Source organism: Neodiprion lecontei, chromosome 1 (genome assembly GCF_021901455.1).
Source record: "Neodiprion lecontei isolate iyNeoLeco1 chromosome 1, iyNeoLeco1.1, whole genome shotgun sequence".
In the NCBI taxonomy this organism is placed as follows: domain Eukaryota; kingdom Metazoa; phylum Arthropoda; class Insecta; order Hymenoptera; family Diprionidae; genus Neodiprion; species Neodiprion lecontei.
Window position 1 is genome coordinate 12,485,948 of NC_060260.1, and position 24,565 is coordinate 12,510,512.

The window sequence follows — 24,565 nt, forward strand, 5'->3', positions numbered from 1 at the left end:
ATGTGAACAAAAAGTTCCTGCAACGATCAGTTTGTAAAGCGTAAAACATTTCGCTTTTTTCCATAAGAGAAAACTCAGGTTTCCGCCTTTATCTTTCTCTTTTCCTGCGTTCCTGTTTTATTTTTCTCTCCTCACTTCTTGCTTCTCCCTCACGTTTTATGGTGTCGGTGGTCATGTTTTATTTCCCGGCTGGAAGACATTTGCGCAACCGCTACCGCCGTTCTTTTCTCGCTGTAAAAATTTTGACTGCCCCCATATTATTCTTTAAGATCCATTTAATTGCCAACAGAAAAAATATACGCGCAATATCAGGACTCCAAGCCCGTGTAACAAGGGGTTTCACTTACCGAATCCATCATCATGAAATTTTTCCTTGCCGTCTTGATTTTTTTTTTTTTTTTCTTCTCTTTCACTACAATGATGCCTCATTTCCTTAAAACTATATTCACGCTGACAGAACTTTGCTTTCATTAACCGAATGACAAAATTTCATTCACCAGCATAATCATAGTTCGAAGTACGTTCTGTTAAAAATTATCTGACAACAACGGACTTACAGTTTTTGGCAAGCATTAAAAAATTGCGGGTAATGGCTGGCGTTACGATACTCTGAAAATGGCTGACCGATCAAAATTCTAATTATGCTCTGATGCCCTTTCAGAAGTCGATTATAATTAATAATTTCACAGGTTTCAGCATTTTTTATGTAGCGAACAACGTAGCTCCGAAGATATTGGCATCGGATAAAAAGTTTCAGGGTTTTTTTAGCATCGAACATTCCAAATATACAATCTTAGTGTTATTCGAATTTGTTCAAAATCATTTTCAGGTGAGTTTTTTCATTCGTGATCACCGTCATTGGCTCAAGGAAGATTGATGGAGATTTTTCAAAACGGTTTTTTCCATTCCAAAACTTTTGGTTCGAATTGTAAGACCAATAGACCCTTACGGAGTAAAATAATAGAACTGTCTTTTAAAGTTGATTATATCTAGCTTTCAAGATTCTACGCGTGTTACATGAACAGATTTCAGGCTGCAGCACACGCAAGTCGTGAGTCAAAAAGTAAAGGAAATTGAAAAAAAAGAAAAAACACTGCCACACCGTCGTTTGTCTAAAAATTTCCTGAAAGGACGACAAAAAAAAAAAAAAAAATGTATATTCCTGGTTTCTGAAAATAAGCCGTGAAGATTTTGAGACAGGTGTGAAAACTCGTGCACTGAAAATGGGTGATTGAAGAAGATTGGAATTTATTTTTAAAGCTTTTCATCGGTCAGATTTTTGCGAAAAGTAAAGATAAAAAATGTCACGGACAGTCGTTCCCTCGTTTAGCAAGGAACATGCAATACGTACAATAATGGAGTTGAAGATTAATTTTTAAGAAGGAATATTCATTGATCACAAATCGATCTCGTTCACTAACTTTTCCTCTGAGATCCACGTGGATTGATACAGGATTCCGAGGAATTTTCATCTCGTTACTCAGGATACCGTTGTTGTATTAAATGTATCGCGATCAAAGAGTACACTACGGCATGGAATCACTTTGATTGAATTACCCCTGATTGAAATGGGAAAGTTGAAATACTTTTCGAAACAATGCCACAGAGTTTATTTCTGTAAACATCGGCCTGTCCCTGATAAATGTGAACAACGTTATAGTCCGTGGGTTCAAACCACAATACAGCGATTTACAATACGAGGATCAGCTATATGGTCCGTGGCTGATTGTAGCAACCTGTTACGGTATGTTGTTTTAAAAAAAAAGTTATATTCAATTCAACATACGTCCGTTGCGCCACATAAATATCCCCTCGGTATCGAATTTTCCCACCAATTTTTATCGGATCTTGAACGATATGATTTTAAACATTGGTCGATTGAACTCATTATTTACTGTCAGAGAATATTTTAGATTGAATATCATTTGTCCAAGTCGTCTGTGACGTGACGAGAATTTTTATTAATCGCTCCTTCTGATTACTGCAGTTATTTCAAACCTGATATAATAATTACGTTCCGTAAGGCCATCAATTCTGTTTAATCGATTTCAAATTTCTCAACTTGATTAATATTGCTCATTCGGTGTATCGGTATTTCAATAATGGTGCTTATAGGCCTTAAAAAGAGTTATGGATTTTACGAACTCCGGTAGCGCAATGGAATTTTCTCATAACGTTGGTACTGGTACCTTTATCACAACCAGCGGTTCATCAGAGCCCTGTAATTTCAACGAATGCGCAACCATAATAATCTGAGAGACGTTGCCTTTCGTAATTTGAAACTATCGCGATCGAGACACGTTGCAATTCTTTTATAGTCGTAATTTTCCGCATGTTTGATTCGTTTTATATGCGATTGCTTCGGTATGCGTTCATCCCACTGTTTATCCTTGAGTAGTTAAATCTAAATATTGTAAAAACCGACAATTTTGATTGTCGTACAACCGAATCTACTGTCATTGTGTTGTTTATTTATGGTTGACCATTGGTTTAGTAAACTTTACCAAACTAAACCATAACCCAATTTTCGTAATCATTGTAGGACTTAATTTATTCCAACTTTTAACACGCAACAAATCAATTGTATTAATGCAAATTCCGGATGAATAATTCCGAACTTGTTTAAATGATTCTTCTGTAGAAACTCACGGTGCAGGAACGATTCCTGTAGCAATGGTTCTCTTCCTTTTTGATATTGGGAAAACACCGTAACAAATTATCGTAAAAACGACTTGGAGATAACGACGCGAAGCTTTTGATAAATGCCCACGTCTGTTAGACCGGCGACGGACCTTTTCCTATACTTATGACCACTCTCGTTAGCGATAGAGGTTTTTCGATGCGAAGAATAGTTGTATCAAAAGCTGTCTAATCGTTATTTTCGATCACTGATCGCAATATCTGCGTAGCTTACGAAGCAATCATTTTTATGCATTTCTTTCGGTGGGAAATCCCGTGACTAAATGAATCACATCCGGCAATAAAGCTCCGAAGCTTTTCGAGTTCTTTACGTGCGTTACAGGAACCCTAGTTGATATGTATTGTAAACCCTTAATTTGAAGAACCAAAGTGTTTTTTTTTTTTTTTTTTTTTTAATGACCTTATTTTTACTGCCGGATTATTTGATAGCTATACTTTCACAAGTTACGCCTTTCTAAAATTAACTTGTTAGAAAAAATCATGCGGACTAATGCCAGCCGGGTGTATCCGATAAAAATATTAAAATATTTAATATTGTTCAAGAATTAAATGTTTTTCATAGCGTAACCCTTTTCGCATCAATTTATCCATTTTTTTTTTAATAGCCAAAGGCATATCTTCGATTCTTTTGCCTTACCGGACCTTTTGCTCTGATTATTTTTCATTTTTTCTTGTAGACGTTTTCTTCGTTCGTTTCAAAGGCTTCTTCGTCGAGTGACAAAAAAAAAAAAAAAAAAATATACGCTCTTGTACCTTCATGGTCAAGTTCTACAAGTGGTCAGATTTGGGTGGCATGATCAAATTTATTATTTTTTTTTTTCTTCTATTTTTTGTAATCGTGAAGACTGATGCAGCTATTTATTAGATAATAACCAACCTTTGTTGCGAATCTATGTATAATATCGAGTATGAAAAAATCTGCAACAGGACACAGGCAATCATTTGCTGTTCAGGTACCTGCGTGCAGATCCGTTCTAGATTTCTAAGGTTATAGATTTTTTATTCAGTCTCACTAATTCTCCTGCCCTCCGGCATATCCATTCACGGCAGCCAAATTGAAGGGATTTACGCAATTCGACGCAGACTTTCTCATACCTCATATATCCTCCCACGTTTTTCCTAAGAAAATCCTTTTCATCCGTTACTTCCGTCCGCTAATTAGCATCGAAATTTTTCAGCTGTACCTCCTACGCGTTCTTCTTTCAAAATTACGCAATCTTCCACATCTCGCAGCCACTTACGACGTATTTAAGTGCTATCGTTACCAAAGCTTGATTTTCATTTACATTTCGATATTCAATCTTCGTAATTTTAACTCAGTTTCCACCCACGTTAACGCAAAAGCTTTCCTTTCATCTTAACCCTTTGATTCATAGAAGTAATTATTCTTACCACTTATTTTATATCTATTTTTTTTTTTTTTTGTGAATTTAGAAAGTTTATATATATTTCTTTGCGGTTTTTTGCTATTTCTGACAGTATACCAATAGGTTGTCAATACTCGAGATCAAGTATTGCGATATAATATTAATTGTTACTGATAGAAACAAATTGATTGAAAAAAAATCGTAAAAATTGAAGGAACAAATCATTTTGTAGAAAGATACCCGTTTGCACATATACATGCTTTAAATAAAGTACAAATTTCTGGAGTAGCCAATTACGAATCATTAATTGGATTTAAAAAATTCAAAGTGGTGCATCCAATATGGCAGACGAAAATTTCAATTCCGATCGAATCCGGAGAAAAACCTCTATTCAGAGTTTTCTGGGTTCGCTGATTATGAATCTGAGAGTAGATTGTGAAAATTCAGTAGGGCGAATCCAATCAGCGACCCCGAAAATCCCTTTACTGATTTTTTTTTTACGATATCCGATGAAATTTGAAACTCTTGTCCGTCGTATTGAGTCCGCGATTTTGAATTTTTGTAATCCAATTTCAGATTCGTAATTAACGACTCGAAAAACCACAGGATACTACGGATCTTGTTATAAGAGTCGACTCAGCACAATAATGCGTGACTCGAAGGGCTAATGATTAGTTTAGCGAAAAAGTTTAAAATCGAAGGCGCAAAACATTCGAAATCACGATTGAAGTTTCTCTGCTCCGCAAATCGCCATCAATAAAGTAAAAACGGTTTAGCGGAGTAAAAAAGGTTCCACCCGCATATATCGATTATCGCACAAATGAGAATCAGATCGGTTAGTCGTTCCTGGGTGATGCTGCAGAATCTAGTGGATGCCGGATAAAATTCCCTCGAAAATCACGAAACTCTACGCGGTGGAACAGCTCGGGATGGATTCGAGGTACCGAGGGTGGTAGGGTGGGAGGTTGGGCGATGCCGTTTTTGCAACCTCTTGCGTGACAGAATCGGGAAAAAAGGGGACCTGTGAATCATTTGCAGAGAGTCGAGAATTGTGCGGGTCTTGCAGGCGGAAGAGTGAACAGCGCGCTTGTATTTGCACAAGATTTTTCGTCCTGTTTCTCCCTTTTTCTTCACTTTCTATATTTTGCGGCATACGGGTTTCGGTGTCACTCTACGGGAGATGAATATCGATTCAGTCAGCCATTCTGCGAACTGCTCCTTTTCTTTTTTTTTGTTTTTTCCCTCCCCGTTTGTATTTTATGTTGTCCCGTCGTTTTATCGTCGCTATGCACTTGTGTAGACATAAAAGCGTAGGTAAACACGAAGACGGAGATATTGAAAAAAATTCAAGCATATAATATATTTCTTTTTCTTTTGTAAAACATTTGAATCCTAGATAAAAAATATCCTTCTATTACGAGTGTTTTTTTTTTCTTTTTTTTTCAACTTTATATTAAGTAACTATCATCAGCCGACGATTCCTCATATTTTAATCACTTATTTATTTATTATTTCGGTCGAATGGCATGCTGATAGAAAATTTACGATGCGTTGCAACGAAAAACTTTAAACAACAAGTGAAATGTGAGAGCAGGATGGCTCTAGAAAGACTCCAGACAAACATTTCTTTCATCTGTGTGGGGTGAATGATGAAGAAATCTTATTGAATTCTGTAAGAACAATAAACGTAACTTTTAATATCTTGAACCAGTCTATTCATTACTATACTTTGACTCTGAACAAGTTTCCCACGATACTGGATAATCTGTGTTTCTGAAATTTTGACGTTTACGTAGATCAAAAGGACCTTTCACCTTCGTACTAATGGTGGCCATAACTTTCGATGTCACGTAATAGATATCGCCAAAAGTGGATCGAAATAATACTATAAACTAACTTTGAACCTAAAATAAAAATTTTTAATCCTGCACGACGAATGGATATATTCAAAACGGGCTATAATTGTATCGTAAATAATAATTTCTTGTTATTGATCGGCATCGCTTCGGCTGCATTCTTAATCACCGGTACAAACACAATGAGAAGGGATATTCGTGTGAAAATTTATACTCTGCGATACCCTTGTTCTAATACTACCTCAATTATCTCCAATAAAGGAATTTTTACCTTTTCAGATTATAAATAACTTTTGACCCTAAAACAGCCCTCTGTATTTCCGTTGATTTAAAAAAAATATCGCACCGAAATATTGTACGCGGTAGCTACTCGGCGATAGAATATTAATTTCTGCCGCTTTAGTCGATACGCGAAGCAACTTTAAGCTTGTGTAATCACACGATACTTGAGCGAAAACATATCAGGCTCATTAGCAGGTTTTTGTAAAAGAAGATCAGGGGGATTCGCATCGATCGATAAGCGCGCCATCAAACGGTAAAAAAGGATAGGATGAAGAGAAGGAAAGAAATGACAGAAAAATATTTTTTAATAATGGGTAAAAAGTAACATGCCGAAGCGGATGGGCGAATCACGATTTATTCAGGATCTGAATTTTGTAATTGAGTTTTCATGATTCCACACACGTGTTACCGTCGAGAAATCCTTACGGAATACACGGCTTTGGGAATTTTCAACGAAATTGCCAACTCTACTTGTCAAGTTTGTTCACGATAACACCGAAGTAATTTCAAAGTGAGAAATAAACATTCACGCATCTTTTATACCGATGTAATACAATTCTGGGGATATTTTGGTACTTACCTTTCCAAAATTGGAGAGACCGCCGATGTGAGGTACTTGACCGGGTTCATCCACCGTACTGCAGTCTGCCCTACCGAACCAACATGTCAATAACTTTATAGTGTCAATATTATGTTACATAATATCATTATTATTTCATCATCATTGCACATTTCGCAGTATCTCATGGAGGGTATGATAAAAATGATCATACAACTGTAGCCACGGATAAGTTCTTCGAAATTTGAAAATATTTGGGTCGAAATTGTACTGGTGAAATATGCTCGAAAAGCATTTTGACTGACATCATCGGTGATTGAAATGAAATGATGGTTTCAATCAATATTTTGATTTTTTACTTAATAACCGTGGGGGAAAAAACTCTCAGAACCCTCAACAAGGGGGCGGATTCGTAGTCTGAATTTTTTTCTGATGAGAATTTAGCATTATCAATGAGTTGGGGATACGAATTCATCCCCAAGTTGAGGTGTTTTTCCGTAACGGGAATCTTGGGACTTATTTTTGTTCTCAATTTGTCGTATAATATGTATACCTGACAATAAGTTGCGTTTGTACGATGGGGAAAAAATTTTGTTATTACAGAAGCCGTTGCCAATTCACACGTTCAGATATGTTTTATCAATTCGAATTTTATAGAGACAAAAGAAAGATTTTTTGGCTTCGCCAAATATGGTAATTAAAGATGGCGGAGGGAGTTTTTTTTTCATTTCGAATAACAGTCATCGGATTGAACAAAAAGTTGGTTAGAAGAAATCGATTAAAAACATATTTATTTAAATCAACAGGACATTTTTTTGGACAGATTTGGTTCAATGAATATTAATAACAATTGTTTTGATAACTCTCTTTCTTTTTCCCAAATATTCAATTCTTTTCATAACATGAATTATAATACTAGCGAGGAAAATTGGACGTGAATTTTCTCAGATTTTTCTAACGAGCCGTTAATTTAAGGAATTATCTTATAATTTTGTAAATTTTTGAGGAGGTCACAGCTATTTTTTGATCAAGAACTTTGATTGATTTGTTTACTCTCGAATCGTTGTAGCTATTGATCGAAACAAAAATCTTACCACAAGTTCTGCATAGCTCAAGAAAAAGGTAAGAGTTTAAAGAAAAACGAACGTGAGTTTTTTTTATGGAACAGAGATTTTCTTTTATTTCTTTGGCTCAAAAGCGACTTAAACAATATCGTAAGTGCAATCAATACTGCCTTTTCAGATAGTCAAAACGAAAATCAGTCTTGTAGCTGTTACCAGAAAGTCTAGTATCTGTTACTGTTCTCTATCATTATGATCATCGTTACTATATTTTCTTCTAAATGTTGCGAAAATTTAATGCTCGTGCAACAATAAATTGATGTTAAAGCCTTATTTAACTAAAAAAGTAGAGTGAACCGAACAAACTGATTATGCGTTGCAATTACCGAAAAAAGATCGACAATAGCGCAAAATGGTTACGTGTACCTCGTTTTTCGTAACTCCAACAATATTTAAACAGTTTTTATAATGATGCCTATTTTACTGAATTTTTCTAGCTACTATAACGAATGAAATTTTTCTCAGTGTATTTCCCTTATCCGATATCTACTACGTGATTGGGCTAAACTGAAATTCTAACTATTCAAAAAGTAGAGATTCATATTCTGACGTAATGTATAAAATGAATGTTTCTCACAGAACCGTCCGCTTTGTACTAATACATGCAAAAGTTCTCCGTGTGAATATATATATACATATATGTATACATATGTATAGTACCTATGAACATTTTTTTGCAGCAGGATCACTGAGTAACGTTTGGATTCGAAGAATGTTTCCTTCGGGGCTAGAAACAATATTGGGACGCGACAGAGCTTGAAGAAACTGAATTCCGTATGAATATTTCGCTTTCAGAAACTAGTTTTATCACTTCTTACATCCCTACAGACTCTCCATAAACCATCATCTCACATCTTCCAACGTTTATATTGCTGAATTATTCAATTGGAACTCGAATCGAACTTTTCCTCGACACCATTGATTTCTTTTAACTCCCAAGGGTAAAATATTTTTTCCAAAGGATTTACAAATTTTCAAACATACATATGCGTATTTTTTCGTTGAATTATCCGTGAAGAATTTCATTATTTAGCGATAATTCAAAACGAAAAAGAAAAACGAGGCGGAGTTGAAGTTCCGAAACCACCTAATTCCGAATTTAGTCGCGATACTTGATGTAAAGAAATCAAAGTTTGACGAAACAACAAAGTTTCGAGTGGTCGGCAACCCGACGGCTCAAAGTTCCGAAAATTCAAGTTACGATAGAGCAAAGTTCCAAAAAGTAAAGTTTCGCGAGAGTAAAATTCCAAAAAGTAAAATCCACTCGCACAGTGAAGTTTGCTCAACGAGTGGGTGTGAAAAATTAGGGATTCCGAAGGTAAAAATATCGAAAATCCAACACAAAGAAAGATAAAAATGGTAAAGTTTCACGAAGCCGGAAATTTACAGAACTGAAAATCTTCCATCATTCGAAACTTTGATCTTGCATCAAAGTTTGATTTCTTTCTTTTGAGTTTTGCCACAAAAAAAATCGGAGTTTGGCGGTCTCGGATCTTTTCAAATTCGGAATTTTAACCCCGCCCCGAAATCATACATTCACGTACAAGTATGTTCAGACATCACTTTATTCTTTCTTCGCCCATACATTGTACGTATAGTCCAAATTCCCACAAAAAGTCGTATCCGCGCCTTTAGTACTGGTGATCCTCAAATTTGTTCTCGAGTAATCTCAAGCTAGCTTATATTTCTTATTTTCTCACGCCTCTCGGAGATCCGAATGAATATGTGCTCGTATACTCGTATATTTCACATCGGTGCAGTTTTTGAGTTACTTCGAGTTCAACGGGATGCGGCGAGCGAAGCTAAAAAAGCTATCAAAAGTTTTATTATCCGTAAAAGTATATGCATATATCTTTGGTACACGTACGTATATCGTATACCTTAGAGATTCGCGTCTACGTACAATCCACAACACACCGGCTGGTTAATTCTGCATGTACAGATACACAATCATCCAAATTGTATCCGAGATACACGTGAATCAGACACACTTTCACAATAATGCAAACCACAAGGGATCATCTTACAGAAACTAACAATAAATTACTGAACTGGGCTGCTACTTTTTAATTGATAATATTTCAGCGCTTTACTCTGTACTAGTTTTTAGCCATCTAATTTCCGATTGAAATTTAGACGGTACTGTTAAATTTGATCGTTTTTTGTCCCATATTTAGTCCACAATCGTACTTTTCATGTACGGAGGAAAAATCTGAAGGAAAGTAACATTTGTTTAATGTCATGTCGCTGTTTGAATTTTAAGTGTTGGGTAGCCGGGTGTACTGAAAGAAAAAGTGAATATGCAAAACAATTTTTGGATTCCCCCGTCGAACTTGCGTGCTATATAATTCCCACGCCAAAAAAATGAATCAAAATGAATAACAAAACTTGTTATTTCATTTCATTTATTCACACAAAAATCACACGTTTCATACCCGGAAGTCTTTTGTGAAAAAAATATTATCATTCAAAGCAAAATGGCGTTGCAGTTATGAAAACGATCTCTAGACTTTTACTTCAACTCAACTTTGAAAGCCTCTTGTAAAGTACAAGTATGTTCAGGAATTGGCGAAATGAACAATTCATACTGTAAATGTTCGAAATTGAAAATCTAAGTTTCAGACTTTCCACCTCACGAATTGTGAATATCACATCTATGCGTGCATTCGCTAATCCTCAGTCACGTGGATCTGGTTTGGAATTGTGTTTTTCTTTGAGCAATCCATTTTCGGCGCCTCCCCGGCACCACTGAAGATGTTCTTTCTCGTGCGCCTTCGTGCGCTGATACCGGGGCTCAACCTCCGATCTCGCATCTTAAAGAACAATTCTTCGCTCTTGTAAACGTGGAATCCCCAGCCTTAGCTCGGCAGCCACGCCTCGCCTCAAGAATGATCCGGTACAACGGCTTACCACAGATCGATGAAAATGGCTGCACGAACATACCAGCCCAAAATCCGGAATTCGATCCGAAAGGGTTTCACCTTTTTTCAGACTTCACCGTTTTATTATTTATGTGAAATTCCCGACGGTTCACGCAGGAGTTATTTTGATACGATTGGAGAAAACTTATGACTAGTTTAACTGCGAATTATTTGTGAAATTTGAATTTCGGAAATCGCAATGGTATTTTACACACAGAAAAATTTCATTTGTTATAGTAGCTAGAAAAATTCAGTGAAACAGGTATCGTTGAAAAAAAATTGTTTCAATATTGTTGGAATTACGAAAAACGAGATACACGTAACTATTTTACGCTATTGTCGATCCTTTTTTGGCAATTGCCACGCGAAATCAGTTGTTCGATTTACTGTACTTTTTTAGTTAAATAAGGCTTCAACGTCAATTTATTGTGGCATAAGCATTAAATTTTCGCAAAAGTTACAAGACAATATAGTAACATTGATCGTGATGAGAAAGAATAGTAAGAGATACTAGACTTTCTGGCATCAGCTACAAAACTAATTTTCATTTTGCACCTAGAACTATATTTTTCGATTGTGGTAAAAAATGAAAATAGCTGAGGACTGAGCGGTAACCGGAACTAAAAATTTCTCCCAGTGTATGCATACAATCATGGGTACAGGACCTGGAATATATTTTCTTTCAACTTCGCTATTTACTCGTGTATCAAAACAAATCATTGTTGTAACAAAATCGTATTCAAAACTGATCGAAAGGTTCCGAAGTCATCAAGCACTCTGATCACGTGGGACAGATAAGCAGAAAATTTCAGACTTTATTTTCCACTGACTCAAAAAAAGTTAGACCATGTAGCTGGTGTAAAAATTATAAAATTGTTACGAATAATCTGATGACATTTCTTTTGAATTACAGACAGTAATCGATGCCGTAATGTTTTTTTTTTTTTTTTTTTAACATTTACGACACTTTTATTGGATACGCCTAGTTGCAAAGTTCTGATAAATTCGGAAACATCTAAAAATAATCATCAACAAACATAAATCATTGCGTTGATTATATTTAGCAATATTCTTTACCTCGACATTCCGACATACACAGCGGATATTCGAAATAGAATGTTCCGAGTGTTGCGTTTTCTTAAACCGCAATTTATAAAATGAATCCTGCAGAGTGATAAACATTTCCAAAAGTTCAACGGAAAACGTTAAGAACCCGAGGAAAAAGTTCGTTATATTTTACGGATTATTGCACGCCCATAGTCGTGGAAATGAAAATTAAATATGAATTAAGTAAAATTGAGTTGAGAGAACTTTTATGAGTTAAGGTGAATTCTTGCAGGTTTTTGCTTTATTCTTGTGAAATTTGCATGACTGGCATAGATTTCTAGCTACACGAGAATTTCAACAGCGTTATATTAATCACTCTTTCGCTTTTCGTTTCTCATTTTACCGCACTCGGTGAGATTCTCCTCTTTCTTCTCCTCCTCCTCCCCCTCCTTCTCTTTCTCTTGAATTTCTAACGCCAAAGTATATAACAATTTTATTATTAATTGAATTCAGGTTTAATTTCTCACCCCTCACCGTTTGGTATTTTATCAAAGGTGCCTGTAGAATTCTAACGAGCGTCAAGTATACCTGCGAAAATTTTCCCCGGCGATTTTACGCATCATAAAAAATGTAATGAGAAATTGCTAATAACAGAACGGACTTCAGCCGAGAATATTGAAATGATCACCGTTTATCGATCGATTGCAATTATAAATTACGGCCCGCCTTATTTTATGTTCTTTGTGTTTGCAGAGACAAAAGTATTCGGAAAATTTTCTCCCATAGAAACGTTCTTTGATCTCGTAACAATTAAGGGTGGCCGATTTCATGCACCAGCATCTTCGGTAAAAAAAAAAAAAATGAGATTACAAATTTTAACAAGACATTTTTTTTCTTCACCGACGCGACGCGACGTCCGATCTCTTAATGAATGTGAATAACCATCCTGACTTCTGATAATTGGATTAATACTTTCCACTGTGAAAGATTCTGTGATGAAATTACGACTGTCTGAAGGGATTGATGAATGACTTTCTTTCATCCATCAAACGTTTCGAATAAATTAAATTTTTTTATAATGTAATATTTGTTTTCAAGTATTTTTTTTTTTTTTCAACTATTCTAGTTTTTAAAAATGCTTCATGTGAATTTCTGGAATATTATCTGGATGAAATGTACATTAGTAACTATTTAATATATCAGGCGACAGCTTCTGCAATAAACTCTCCTAATTTTACCTGACTAAAATGCACATGTTGAGATAAAATAAAAATTTCAAAACGTGTTTCAATATTCAAGTGAACCATGCGATGAAAAATTGTGGCTCGTCGACCAAGGCAGCATTAACTGAAATGTATGTAACTTTAATGAACTCAGAAGAATTTTCCAGGTTGTACTTGGTTTTATTTTTTCCCCCCATGGGAAAAGTTTCTCGAAAGTACAGAAAATTTCACCTCAGTTATATCACGTTACATATTAATCGATATAAACAAAGTATACGGCCTCTCGTTTTTAGTTTTATTACTTTTAATATAATTTGATCTCTATTTAGAAGATCGCCGTAACAATCTTCACCAAGTTATTAAATTTCTTTCACGATCATTCAATTTCTTGAATGGTTTTAGAGAAGCTAATTCTAATATATACATCTTCACAATGTTAGGCTGCAGAAGCAGAAAAAAATGTTTAGAAAAAAATATTTGGCCTGATAAAATAATACGCAACAATTCATCATTATCGCCTTATATAATGTTCTCACAATATCATGTGTTTGATATTTTTTCGGTGCCTCCCGAATATTGGAATATTATTCAAATCAACCATTTATTACAAAATCATGAGAAATGGTACTATTAAAAGAAGGAAATTGATAATGGCCTGCGGACAATTTCGGATCTACAAGCAAAAAACGAAATGTTACGTTCTTCTGCACACTCCACCCCCTGCTTCATGGTAACGTCACGTTGTCCCCATCCCTCTCCTGACGTAAGATCGAAGGTATTCGTCGAATGGCTTTATTGATCAATCGGTTTTCGCGATTTGGCAATTGAATTACACCCTTGCACTCCACGGAATCATTGCGACCCTGTCTAGAAAAATAGATATGAACGAGGCACGGCTTACGATTAATGCAAGACGTTGACGTCTGGTTTCCAACGACATGCAAGCAGCTTCAGACACCTCGAGATTTATCGCAGTGATCGGTGGTATGTCCTCCCATTACGAGAACTTAATTAGTATAATCAACTGCTAAGTGAAAAGGGGCCATTCAAATATTACGTCACGTTGTTTCCGGCCATTTGCACCCCCTACCCTCATCGCAAATCGCTGCGCAGTTTTTCACCCCCCTCTCGACGTGATGTGATCTACTTTGTTATCGCACCTCTCCCTTCTTTGGTACAATTCAAAAATTGTTAATAATATGGCAGATGATGTCAAATGGTTTATCGTAAAACAAACAAATACGCACAGAAAGAGCCACCTTGTCACAGGTCGCCATAGAGAAACTAACCCCTTCCATCCCTGAGAGGGTGACGTAATATTTGAATGACCCTTAAAATGACTTTCCAGTTGTCCAATTTTTACGTATTCCTGAGCGTTGTGTATTTTGAAAATAAAATCAGCTGACTTGTGAAAGTCGGAAAGATTTTCAACATTCGTGAAATTTTTAATTGTTCTTTCGTGCAAAAAATTTTACGTCAAAAAGTGAACTGCGGTTCTCCCCGAAGCTTATCGTAGCTTTAATTTGAGTAATAATCAGAAGTAAAACGTTTTTGAAAAGAAAACGACTAATGTCGTATCTTGTATAAAGTGCTTGCATAAGAAAGTCATAACGGAGGAGAAGTTTTGCATGTTTTGATGCTTTTCGTTGATTTGCTGTCTAAAATCTAGTATAGCGGCTGAATTTCGCTGTAACTGCTCACTGGCGTACCTTCACGAGTGATAAATTGACAATTTAAGTTAGTGAAATAATCAGGATTGTGCCGTGGCTATAAGGTCACGCTTGTCATGAAAGATAAACTATGAGGTTGGCATATCGATACCAGGGAGCCCTCCTGATTCAATCGATATCAATTTAACCCCAGGCGAACCGTATATAAATGAACGGACGTAGTTTCTATAGGTGGTCCGTGGTTTTAATTATCTTGCCTGAATGGCGGGATTAGGCACTCACCAAGGCGTATTGCAGGTGTGTGTAAGGGTGAGATATCGCGCGCCCAACTCGTATAGCATCCTAAGAACGGCCAGGCTGTTTCCCACGGCGTGACCACCTTCGACCCCGATCAAACTAGCCAGTCGACCTTCCTTGTGTGCGATTTCTATACCTGAAAAACATTAACGAATCCATGATATACCATGATTTCAGTTCAAGGATTCTTACATCTACTTCGTGCATGAATTTGTGTTAAATATACTGACATAAATGCGAACAGCCTGAGTACAGTTTTGAACTACGCGGGTCAAAACTCTCAGGGTCGATAGATGGCGCGTCGACCGCATATCGATCCATCGATGTGCAACTCTCTCAACGCAAACTTCATACCGGACCGTCTTATCCAATATGGCTGAGAGATATCTTTTTCCGCATCGATCACAACTTACAATTGTTATTGACACCTTTTTCCGAATCAATTACAGATTAGAAAAGTAATTGACACTTTTTCGAATCTGTTACAAATTAAAAAGCAATCGACATTTGTAATTTGTAATTTAAATGTTATTCATTACAAAAAGTAATTATGTGCTGGAATGTACCAATTGGTACGAATTTCATTCTATTTCGATTTCGTTATTATATTTCACTGATGAAAAACCGCAGGCTTGATGTTTTTCATCCCCGATAAAAACGAGGGTTTTATGATAAGCAATCTGCTTCACGAATTTAACAAATGCGTTACATATAACCCATGCTTCGTAACAAACTACTGTTTTTTCTCATTGAAAATTTGGACTAATAAAAGAGGAAGCAAGTTCATTCCTACGTTCATTTCATTTTCATTTTATACAGAGTGAATTGCTAACGCCAGAATGATCTGTTGTCTGCTATGGTTTAATGCGCATGCGCTGCAATTCAATAACAGTTATTCGCCAGGGTTACCAACCGTCATGAACGTAACCTAACAAATTTTGACAGTTGTCACTGACAGGTGTGTTCAACACCGACGGATGTCAAAATCTTTGAGTTAACATGCATCACAAGGAACTGTAGTCTGAATTCATGACGGTTGGTCGCCCTGGCGAATAACTGTTATTGAATTGTAGCGCATGCGCATTAAACTATGGCAGACGACGGAACATTCTGTCGTTAGCAATATACTCTGTATATTGTTATGCACAGGAGATTATTTTCCTCTTTTAGTAGTCCGCAGACGGTGGGCCGATTAAAACGTCACGGATAAAATAATGTTTCACCATTCGCCAACGCATTAATTCATTAATAATTTCGCTGTCAGGAATCTAACACATTCATCTGTTCAGTTAAGTATTGTAGTTATTTGGTAAATATAACATACTGCTGTAGAGGAATTTTTCCGTATGGTTATTCTCTGGGACATTTTATAGGAATTCGATCTCATCCTGAACCTTGGATGTATGTCTTGTATCGAGATAGTAATTTCATATGATTTTTCCGACTCTCTAAAACACTCGAATTTTTACTCATTTTTTTTAAACCGTTTTTAATTATCGACATTTCTTCAAACATACGTATTCGTCTATACAATTTAAAAATCTGAAACAATTTCGAAAAATCCGGCGTCAAGTACACAGGTCTGCAACAAAATCCTCCTTCAAATGAAATATTACAGATATAAAAGTTTTAATTTGCCGAATCTATATTTGTTTTCCATTTTTTGCTGTGACGTATAAATTACGTTATATGATTTTTTTTATTGTACGAAATGCAGAAATCGTTGTGTTTTGTTTTTGCATTTACACTGCTTTCACCTATTTGAATAGTGTCTGTATGTAAGTGCATACAAGAGCATCAAATTTATTGTAATTATTATACAATAATAATAAAGAGAATCAAAAGTTTTTTTTTTTTTGCAGACCAGTGATATCAAATTTTTTAGACCTAGAGGTAGAGTTGGTTTTAGACTTGGTTTAAAAAAAAAAAAAAACTATCCAAAGTTGATTATGATTTTGTCATTATTTTGAACAAGGATTATGTTTTTAATAGAAATATTCATTTTCACTATTGTGATTCTCTTTTGTTTCATTTACGAAATCATGATTTTCAGCCCGTTCGATGGTGAAGTAAAATCAATAACTCTCTGAAAATCAGCCACCAAGACATGTTTCGGTCGCTCATATTGAGATTTTCGCAGGGGTATAAATAATGAACAATATTCATCGTGTTTGTGATAAAAATTATAGCACGGTGCGTGTGAATGAATTCTCTAAATCTTTGACTGCTAAGGATTGAATGAAGTTCTCGTTTCATGTCAAAATTCAATTGGATTGTCGTCTTCCAATGTATAATATAATTCTGGAACATATTTGCCTACTTTCTGTCAATAATGTATAATCTAACGAGAAGAATAGTATCTTCACACAGTTTTCAGAACGCCAAATTGAATCGTGTTGAACATTTTAGAGGTTAGGTTAGGTTAGGTTGAGTTAGAGGTTACATCGAGTTAACATAATTGTATTTAAGTCTTCTTTCTCTGGCATCTATCCCCACTTTCCACTGCGTGATATGGTGCCACAACTTTAAAGCTAAAACTTTTCCATCTCCGTCTGCTGTACATGCTCTCTGAAATGGTGTAGGAACTTAATTTTTCTACTTCGTGCCAATAGAATCAGCTGCTTTAGAAATGGAGAGAAAACGAAGCTAATTCATTCACACAGGTTAAACGTTCAGAAAAGAAATTCTAAAACGAGAAAAATGGAGGTTGGAAAAAGACATGGCCTCGTATTATAGATATTATTAACACGCGAACGAGACGAACGTGAAACTAGCCCTCAAGCAAGAAACGCGATTACTAATGACCCAATAGATGCAGGTATCAAAAAAGATTATTAAACTGCTTGATGTATCTAAGGCTCAGAAGACTTTGTCAAATCTGAAATTCCTTTTGTAATTTTAATACCTGAGTAAGACGAATAGTACCGGACTTGTCGAAACCTAAGCCTCGTGTGTCCAAAGTTTAGACGAGCTACACTGATTGAGACCGAAATCATTGAATGTATCATTCAGATCTCAATTTGCTTATTTTGTTTTCTGAATATTAATTAGCTGATTAAGACCAACATTATGAATAAACATACACACACCTTGAACTTCTGAAATTCTTAAATTTTCGAAATTACTCTCTAAAAACTTTGTTTTCGATCCATTCAAGGTCGATCTCATATCTAATTGAGTAAATTCGTTTTATTTCTCATCACCTACGGAGATACAAGAAAAGTATCAGTTTCACTTGCAAACGACTGCTTCTGATTACAACGAATTTTTACGTTATTGATCCTCTGTAGTATCCGAAGAACAGGTCTTTAGATATGTCGGTTCGTTTGTCAGGCTGTCAGTTTGTCACCTATCCCGGCAAACTCTAACGATGAACTTAGGGATTATAACTATAAAAACTGTACCTTGATCAGTCAAAATGGGTCCTGCTGTGACGAAAAGTACCGTGAGCAATACTGTTCTGTCGAATTGTTTTTCTTGTTTGTTGACGTACTTCGAAATTTTCAAAACGCTTTAGATTCCGGAAGTGCTCCAAATAACAAATGAAAATAAATCGGCAACAGGACCAATCTTGGAATGATAAAAACCACAGGTCCAAGAATTTTTTCTCAAAATTTACATTCTGAAGAATTTCAAATTGATGAGTCTGATTTTGCAGAGAATTTTAGGGATTACCGTGCTTGATTAAATAGGGGTGAACAAAGATGAACTGTAAAGAGTTTTGAATGTTCGTGACTCGCTGCATTTACATAATAGAAAAACAAGCGAATGAATGATTGAATAAATAATCACGAAAATAAAAATAAAATAATAATAATAATAATAATAACGGGAACCTTTTGAAAGTGCTAACATAAACCAGAAAAAAATTCAACTAAAGTAGAAGTGACGAGATTCAAAGTCGCACGTTCTGAAAAAAAATATAAGCTATCCAGTAGCAATACAACGAAATATCGAAATACAGACGCAGATATATCAGAAAGTGGAAAAATATGTAAACGACAAAACGTCTCTGCATTGTTCAATGCATGAATTGTCTGTTTCGCGTACGGAGGTGAAGTCGTTTCTTTCGTATTGACGGAAGAGCTTGAGAACATGGAAACGAATTTTAAGTGAAAAATTGATGTTAGAATGACTTGTAGATAATCAAATATAGCTAATAAAAATGAAAATTGTCTTACAGAACACGTTAAAAAATTCACATCCAAGCACCAAGTCAGCGATCAGTGAAGACGCAGAGGCGCGTTGATCACAAAAGAAAAAAAACATGTAGCTGCTAATCTCCGGACTATTGGCAAACGATCAGTTACCAAAAATTTTGGGTTAGCTTCAATTGCAGTATTTCGTCATGCGTATTAACGGTGAAACATTTTGATTCATGGGCAATATCTGGCTCGTGCGATTACAACTCTCGCCTTTGCGAATCACGCTGCAAACGTATCACTCATCGGAAATCACCCACTTTCCGCACTTGTTACACAATTTGCGAAGCCTATGGACCGTGCGCAAAGTGCTTTATCTCCAAAAAGTGCGGCGGAATGACGTTGATGTATGCGTGCGACAGAAAGGCTCGATTCTACTTTCGATCGGTTCAATTTTTCAAAAAAACGCGAGTTTTCCAACTCATGTAGCGAGTTAACGGGGTTAGGGTCAATTAGCAACTTTGAAATATCGATATTTTTTTTTTCCTCTTAAATTTCGAAAATACAATGTCCTGAAAGTATTTGCTGTAAATTTCATAAAGATTCGAGGGCAACGTACAGAGATGTTCGATTTCAAATAAGGTGGTCTCGAGTAGGTATATAAATAAGAGAATGTGAAGCTGGGTAGGTTAAAACGTGTAGTACAGAACTAGAAACATCCGAGTGAAGTCTCATCGTCTATTCATATCCACCAAAATACGTCTACCGTATCTGAAATCGGACGTCACTTTAAAAATTTTGAAAATACCAAATTCTAAAAGTCGACCCATATCAGTATCATTCTTGCCCGTTGGAGCCCTACAAGTTTTGTACAAAAACTGTTCTTTTAATTTCTGAAATATTCACTTGGGACGATTGAAACAGAGCACCCCGTATATACATTATACATCTATGTTTAAAGTCGGCACTTATAAATGTGACATGCTTCGAAGTCCACAACACTGTCAAACGGTAATCGAAGGACTGTGGAAATCGTTCGTCATTTTTTAGAAACCGTGGTTCAGGTACGGTTTTGTCCTGGTGCTTGTTCCGATATTGACATAAATTAATACGTCACGCAATATTCTTGAGTTCTGCTCAGCACCATCTTGAAAATGAAGAATAGAGATACCGAGGTCACACTCGGACAATAAAAGGAGATGATGTTCGGTAACTGTGCCAGAAAGTCAACGACTCGAAGTCAGCTATACGCTATGCTAATACGGAACGACGATATTCGGGAGGGAAATGCTTTTATCACTAATGAAATAACATCTTGGCAGTTTGTCTGCTTAACGTTTGTTTTGGATTTCCGCTAGGATATTCGATGCTATTTCGAGATTGGTTACATTTTTCCGATGCTCTCTCGTCAACCGTCAATTTCGTGGATGACATTGTAGCTGCCCCTCTAGATCTGCTCCTGAATCTAATTAGACTGTGTTACAAAATGCTAAAATATCCTCACGTAGCTACTCGAGGTTTGTAAGCTGTGCGTGTAAACAGAATTTTATCAGAACTGCGTCTTTGAGTATGGATATTCAATAAGACAAGAAACGATAAAAGGCTTTGGAAGGTAGAATAAAACGAAATAAAATCAACCACCGCGTTCTCCTTCCTAGTAGTTAATCATCACCCTACTTTGTTCCGTAATCTTGTTCAATGAATTGCAATGGGCAAAAGAAAAAAGTTTGTCAAGATGGGGGTGACTTTAATAGCTACGTAAACGCCACCTCTGAATCGGTGACAGACGGTAGGAACTTTTAATTTCTTTGGTTGAACGAGCAGTCCCTCAATTAGGTACAGCCAGAAAATTCTTTCCACATACATTATATATTATAGATATCGTTTTCTTCCGCATTACCGATTATAAACGACTAACGAATGAGAGGAAATAAAATTGGCCCAGGAATAAGAGACACGTGCTGTACCCAACAAAGGTGAAGAAAGCCATGGATTCGATTTCCGTTCACTCGACAAATGAGTACTCCTATCCCCTCGTCCAATCCACGCGGATTTTGTCTCCACCTCAGTTTCACCCACTCCATCTTCTTTTCTTCTTTCCTCCTTAGGTTCCCTTCGCACTTCTTCTTTTCGTCTCTTTTCTAGGGGTGGATTTCTCAGCCACTTCCAAGCTCGGCGAAACTTTCGGCTTCTGTATTAGCAACCTATTACGCTTCGACATTTCTTCGCCACCTTCCTTATTGATCGAGTCCTTTTGTTCTACTTGAAAAGTATCAGGACGCTTGTTAACTAAGATCTCGATAAAGCACGAAGAACATACGACAGAGATGATGAATTATTCAAGTGGTTTTTATACCGTTCCATTTTACATTCACTGCACCGCACTGAAGTATTTTTGAGTTGCGTTTTATACTTACCTGCTACCCGCTCACTATGTATGGGAACCGTATATTGCTTCATCGGAATTCGTTTTCTTGAGGAATATTTGTTCTATTCACTCGATGAATCTAGATTCTATCCATTTTCTTGGCAGTCTACCAGCTCAACCCCGACAAACTCTGTCCCGTCCTAAAGACTTCTTCAGAGAGCCGTTCGACTTGATATCTCTTTTAAAATTCAAAGCTTACATCACTTTCGCAGAGTGCAGCAGCGATCGCTTTACAGTACCGTATATGAAACTAGGAGGTTGGAGAAAGGAAGAAGAAAACCTCAAAACAAATTTCACCAGTTGAGAATGCTGTTACTGATATCTCAGATCGTCGGAATAGCTTTTCCTCAAAAATATTCCACACGATCTGACTATGAAATTGAGAATCAAAAGCACACCGGAGCTTTTAAGACTTCGTATAAAAGGTCGATAAAATTTCCATCGCTAGAAACTGCACTTTACTCCCAAAGGATTTTTCACCCTTGATATATGGAATAGAAAATTGCATTCACACTTCTATCAACGAGCCGAAGACGTTTGGGGATTTGCCGTGAACAAAACTATACATCAAGGGTAGCCCAAAAACGTGGTACAGTATACTCGACGAGTAAACTCGATTCATGTTTGAATTTCTTTTTCAGAAAGCCAACGTCGGTTGTTCTTGATGGTGATTCCAGTTTCCTATACAAACAGTGATTTTTTCTGACCTTCCAAAAGGATGACCCGACCTTATAATCTGGGATTCATATTTGACTTCAAGAGAAGTCGGCCGAAGAAAAATACAGAAATCTACAGGCTCGCAATCAGTGGAACAATGTGTGACATTCAAACATCGCCAAGAGAGCAATTGATCTCTTCGAGTCACCTCAAAGAGCAGGTATAATTAAAGTTTACGGATCAAAGTAAAGTCCTTGTTTCTGCCATACATTATTTGTGCCATGTAATTAGTTATTTAGTTTGGTATGAGTGCAAAATACATTTGGAATTGTAAGAGTGCACGTACAATCACACCAGGGCCAATTTATCTATCTGAACTAACCAAGGGTATTTCAGAAAGCGTTGGGGTGAAAAAAAGGGTCCAAGGATGAGAAGCGCTGAATCATTCGTTTCTCAACTAATTTATCAGTGATTTTGTACGGCTTTAGAAACAAAGGATTTCATGGAATTCCGATAAGCCATTATTGCGATCTACAATATATTGGAAACGCTACAGCAGGCAAAGTTTCAATTGTCTCAGCCTTCAGGGAAATGGTACAATATTCAATTCGGATTGGCTGTGTGAATTAAAGACACTCGGTAGCGGTATAAAAGAAAAAAAAAAAAAAAAAACAACGAATATACCAACTTTTGGAAAACGGTAACGGTGTGAATTTCATATTGACGATCTACATCATCACTAATAGATTGAAGCACCGTCAGGGAGTTCAGTAATCCTTGAGTTGCCAATTACTGAGAGTCAAAGATAAATAATTCGCGGCTAGAAATTGTCTCTATTAAAATCCATCTGAAATTCAGCCTAAATTGAATGGTATCCGAACAACTCACTCTGCAAAATTGAATTCAAGATCGCCAATTGGCTGTGTTTCCAAGTTATTAATCCGCAGCCAGCGATTGGCCACTTCCAAGAACCGTTTGCAGTCCACCGTGAAAGCTGCCTTAGCCTTCAGCGACAGTGGAAGAGCCAATAATTATTAATTACCAGGAATTATATCGATCTACGGTTGAATAGCCACCTAGTAGGGCGGTGGTTGCTGGTATTCGCGTAATTACTCACAGCCACGACCGAGATGCGGCGTTTGTTTTTGTCCGTTCCATGGATGTTGTCGTAACTTTAACCGCACATTTCGTTCGAGTTGAAAATCCCACAATCCTTATTGGTACCTACACACCGTGCATGTACATATATTCCATATTCTACACAAGGCACATCCAGGTATAATTTTAACCGCCAATTTACATGTTTTACGGTGCACGTTACACATAATACATATGTCTCTAATTGGCTTTGCTTTCAGGCTTCCCCTACAGCATCGCAATTTTTAACTTTCATTGGATTTCCATGATAACTTTTATTAAAACGATAGGGAGAGTCAGACAAGCTGCAGTTAAACTGTATAATTAAAAAACGGCGATCGAATGTAATTTGTCGTTTACGTCATCGATGAAAATGTGTTGGAATACTTAACGACTTGTTTCATTCGCATACGGAACGAGTTCAGGGATTTTTCTTTTTTCGTACATAGACGTGTAATCGACGTGTAGAAACTTGAAACAGGAGCCATAACTAGCTTTATTACGACACGTGCTGATCGTCAAACGCCTTTTTTGCCTTAACTTGGAAACTTTGGTAATTTGAATGATTTAATGTTTCGAAACGGATTCACTGTCAAGCAGCATTAACTACAAATTGCAATGTTAAATTCACGAAATCGTAATAGTGAATACCGCCCTTGTTCACAGTTATGCTCGTACCTACCGTAAACACCTATAACAACGAGATAAATTCCGCAAGCAGGTGAATTTTATAACTAATGTACCTTCAGAGAACCGGATTGAACCTACGGCCATTGATTAAAAAATGATCACACAAGTTTCACCCTAAAGCTGTAAAAGCGGTATATGTTACTACTCGTTAGGCGAAGCGATGAAACTTTGTCGAATAGGGGAAAAGTTGGATAACTGTAAAAAAAACTCCATAATTTCAGGTGACATGTTGAAAGTTTCCCTTTTCAACATTCCATACTCAAATTATGTCAATCATTTCTACGAAAATTTGTCGATGAGTACCAAATCATTTCGCTGTAATCATTTTCTACTAGATCACGTCCCCTCAAAATAGTAATTCCATTTCTAGCATATAGGATTGCAGGTGTACATAATTATTTCAATAATTCTCGGTCAACTCCACATCGCACCGGCCTATCAATTAAGCAGTAATTATGACAAGATACT

At 36.4% G+C, this 24,565-nt stretch overlaps 1 protein-coding gene across 3 annotated transcripts in view; it reads right to left on the reverse strand.

Annotated features, from left to right (window-relative positions):
* Positions 1-24,565, reverse strand: part of LOC107218453 (dipeptidase 1) — a 141,520-nt gene that overhangs the window by 63,956 nt on the left and 52,999 nt on the right. For all 3 annotated transcript variants that reach the window (XM_015656332.2, XM_046738168.1, XM_046738173.1), the window contains 2 exons: positions 15,029-15,179; positions 6,786-6,855 (listed from right to left, as the gene is read on the reverse strand). In XM_015656332.2, the coding sequence (XP_015511818.2) occupies positions 6,786-6,855; positions 15,029-15,179 (221 nt within the window). The remainder of the gene's footprint in view (positions 1-6,785; positions 6,856-15,028; positions 15,180-24,565) is intronic.